Raw genomic sequence first — 4,134 nt, 5'->3', positions numbered from 1 at the left:
CCATGCATGTCACAATAAACAGCAACATTTGTAATAATAATAAAAATAATAATAATAAACTTTTATTATTAAAAAGCAATCCTTGAGCTCTAGCCAGGTGATTTTGTCCCGGGCTGAGCAGGGCATCTTTGGAGAATGATTATCATCAGTCTTCTGCACTCCCCTTGTGGTCAGACTGCAATAATACAACTTTGTGGCAAGTCATAAGGTGACAGGCCGCTGAAGGGACTGATTAGTTTCAGACAACAATTGAAAACATGGTCATACACTTCACAAGCACCAGGAATTACATGATTGTGTCATCTCTGAGCTAGTATCTCAGTCCAGGCCAAAAAACTTTGACCCCTGATGATGTCTGAGCAGACATGGTGACCTTTTAAGGATATAAGATATACAAAGAACTACAAAGACTGTAAGAACTGCTCCTTACAGCCTGGGTGTTGGTTAGTTGTGCTCTATTTAAGCATCACAAGCCCAGGGTTCTGGGCTTGTGATAGTTCCAGTCTTGTCTTGCCCCTGCTTCTGAGGGAACCTGATCTTTAAATCTGAATTCTGAAACATCTGAAACATAAAATACATATAAGGGAGCTGTTATACCTGCTCAAGCATTCCTATTTCTGTCCATCTAGCTCCGAGTTTTACACAGCCCTGCCACACAGCATAGCCAGCCTGGTGACCTGAGTCTTCTCTACTGCAATTAAGTAATACAGCTAGATAACTTCCAGCCCCTTTTCTGTGTTTAGAGAGCACAGAGAGGAGCAAGAACATATTGATAAGGTCATCTCTCTGCTCCCTTATAATGTCATCATCATTCTTGAAAGCACATACAAAATCTGATGGGCCCCAAGTAGCGTCCCTTTGTATCGCAGTCTGTGTGCTACTGTACAAGAGAATACATGAGAATGAAATCAAGTCAGATTTAGGTATTTATTCTAGTTACATTCAAAATTTTTTAGCATATAACTGTATTTATTCATGTTTTCTTTTCAGTATCTGCATGGAGTTCAGATTTACATTGATCAATCATGATCTTTTCAACCATCAGATTTATAAAGAAAAATGGAAAACATGAATGTATCATCCATAAAAGAATTTATTCTTGTGGGATTTTCAGAAGCTCCCCCCATCCAGCATTTACTGTTTGTGGTCTTTTTGTTCATCTACATCATTACCGTGATTGGCAACTTCTCCATAATCTCCGCCTACAAGTTCACCTCAGATCTTCACACGCCAATGTACTTCTTTCTCGCCAACTTCTCTTTTCTGGAGATCTGTTACATATCAGCCACAGTTCCCAAACTGTTGTCCAGTCTCCTGCTGCAAGATAAATCCATCTCTTTCTTTGGTTGCGTTGTTCAGATGTTTTGTTTTTTGCTGTTGGGTGGGACAGAGTGCTACATGCTTGCGGCAATGGCTTACGATCGCTATAATGCAATTTGTCATCCACTTTTGTATGGCACCATTATGAATAAGAGAACCTGTCTAGGGCTTATAGCTGTCTCATGGGTGAGTGGAACAATAAACTCTTTAACACACACGGTTCTCACATTCGCTTTGTCCTTCTGTGGAGCTAATGCCATCAACCACTTCTTCTGCGACATCCCTCCTCTGCTCGACTTGGCTTGTTCCTCTACAGAGATTAATGAAATCGTCCTTCTAGTGGCATGTGGCTGTGTCATCGTCAGTGCATTCTTATTAACCATTGCCTCTTACGTGCGCATCATTTCAGCAATACTAAATATAAAGTCCACCTCTGGGAGGAAGAAAGCTTTTTCAACCTGTGCGTCTCATCTTATTGTTGTCGCTTTGTTTTATGGCTCTGCTACTTTTATGTACTTCAGACCCAAATCAAGCTATTCCATGAATAAGGACAGGTTGATTGCTGCTCTATATGCTTTCATTGCACCACTACTGAACCCATTCATATACAGCCTCAGGAACAATGACGTGAAAGTTGCTGTCAAAAAGATTTTTTGCAGAATATTTTTAGTTCAAAGATATTAAACAATGTTAAAGCTATACTGCAGGAGAAAGAGCAGAAGACCTTTAGTTTGCCCCTGGAGCATTATTAAAGAACAAAAATAAAGTTTTCTGAGATACTTGGCCATGCTGCACGTGAACTTATGATTTTTTTTCTCTCACGATTTTAAGGAGTTGGCCATCCAGTAAGGAGAATCTCTTCCCCTTTATTTTCTTCCCCTTCTTTCCTCTCTTTTCCGTTTGTAAAACGATTTTCTTGTCTATGGCCCTCTTTTCTAGTTCATTATTTATTATTATTATACAGGATTTATATAGCATCAACAGTTTGCGCAGCGCTTTACAATATAAATAGTTAATTCTTCTGTTTCTATCTTGCATTGTATACCCTTGGTCGGGACACTTCATGGGCTTTTTGTGGTCGTGGTACACTGATGCTTAGGTCTGTTGTTCTATACACTGTTATGATCTTCAAACGCCTCTACCCTTACTTTTGATTAGTATCTGTATTTCACTTCCCACCTTTGTTGTACTTATGGTTTCCTGTTGTTTGGTGTATTGTGCAGAATATAAATAAAGAATTTGCAAAAAAAGAAGAAAAATAAAAAAAAAACAAAAACATAAAGTTTATTTAAACCCAAGAACAAAATTTGAATATATTGCAATCAACCAGAGGAAATAACCCAGGACTGAGCTAGGAGATAGTGAAAAAATATCAATATACATTATTGGTGAAGAAACTAACAGCTGTGTATTTCTTAATAGGATATGTAACTGAAAAAAAAGTGCACAGTGCTTGCAACAGAAAGTGTCCATATAAATCAATAATGAGTGTATAAGTTCAATCCTATAACAATTAATAGTGGTGCACCGATACCAAGTACCATACTCGGTACAAGTACAAGTAGAGATACCTTTCCAGCTCCAAGACTAGACTAGAGAAAAATTCAAAAGTAAGGAGGCAGCTGTCATTTGTAAGGAGCACACGGAGCTCCTGGGATTTGTACATCCCTGTTTTAATGTTTGATATTTTTTTTTATAAATACATTTAAGGGATGCACCGATACCATTTTTTCAAGTACAAGTACTGATAGTTGACCAAGAACTCGCAGATACAAGTAACAGTTAACAATTCCTATTTTTCAAATAAAATATACAGTATATATTCCCCTTTTTTTTATCCTTTGTTGCATCTCAGTGCTGCTGATCTTCTGCATCTTTTTTGAAGAACCACTTGAAGAAGTGGTGTCATCAGCCAAACTGTGCTGTTTGGGAGGGCTGTGTAAATTTCAGGACTAAAAGGACAGAAATACAAATTCTTTGACAGGTAAAACAGCTCCGTGCATGTATTTCTTTTACAATAGTTTTATTGGTAATACAAGAACAAGTTAAACAAAATTATAGGGACACATCAAGAAAAAGTGGGAGAACAAATGGAACAGGAAATATGTTTATCCAGTTTTAAAAGACAACAAACATTTTACCAATCATGTAGGCATACAGCATACAGCAGTATATGTAATTAAACTATCAAGCATCAATGAGAAAAGATCCATGCCCTCACCCCTGTCCCAGACTACCCTTCATACTAGTGGGACTATGGGAGCCAAGACAGGGACAGGTGACTGAGGTACTCTGGTCAAACCATTGCCTGGTACAAGCTCAAGATGAAAACCAATAAAAAAAAACACAGAAAGGATATTGATGAAGCAGAATAAAGACTAGAGAAAAGGGAAGAAACAGAAGAGTAGAAAGAGAAAAATAGAGAGAGCTGCGCGGGGACTAGCAACACCACAACCCATGTGGTGCCATCACTATGAGAGCAATGAGCGGTCTAAACCCAAGTAGCAATTATACTCTAGCCACAGGAACCATATTTTGAGAAATTTAGAGTGGGAGTCGTTTAGGACAGCCGTAAGCTTCTCATCCACCATGATACTCATGGCCCTCTTTTTGACCTCCAAGCAAATTAGGGCGGCTGCTTCCAAGATTTAACAATGGTTTGGCTAGGAAGCCCATACATGTATTTCATGTGCGTATTAAAGTGACATTAAACCCTCAGATTTTTTAACATAAAACAATAGTGTAATGTGTGCCTTACTGTAATCCATGGTGGTTTCCCTTCTCTTTGCTGCTCTTCCTTTTAAATCTGTATCT

General features: G+C 38.4%; 1 protein-coding gene across 1 annotated transcript; it reads left to right on the top strand.

The window, feature by feature from the left end:
- The first annotated feature begins 1,059 nt into the window (after positions 1 to 1,059).
- LOC108783915 (olfactory receptor 5V1-like) lies at positions 1,060 to 2,004 on the top strand. Its single transcript, XM_018552625.1, has one exon. The coding sequence runs from the start codon at positions 1,060 to 1,062 to the stop codon at positions 2,002 to 2,004; it is 945 nt and encodes a 314-aa protein (XP_018408127.1).
- The last annotated feature ends 2,130 nt before the right edge of the window (positions 2,005 to 4,134 follow it).

This window comes from Nanorana parkeri, unplaced genomic scaffold (assembly GCF_000935625.1).
Source record: "Nanorana parkeri isolate BGI_ZX_2015 unplaced genomic scaffold, ASM93562v1 scaffold94, whole genome shotgun sequence".
Classification (NCBI taxonomy): Eukaryota; Metazoa; Chordata; class Amphibia; order Anura; family Dicroglossidae; genus Nanorana; species Nanorana parkeri.
This window is presented reverse-complemented; position numbering and strand designations above follow the sequence as displayed.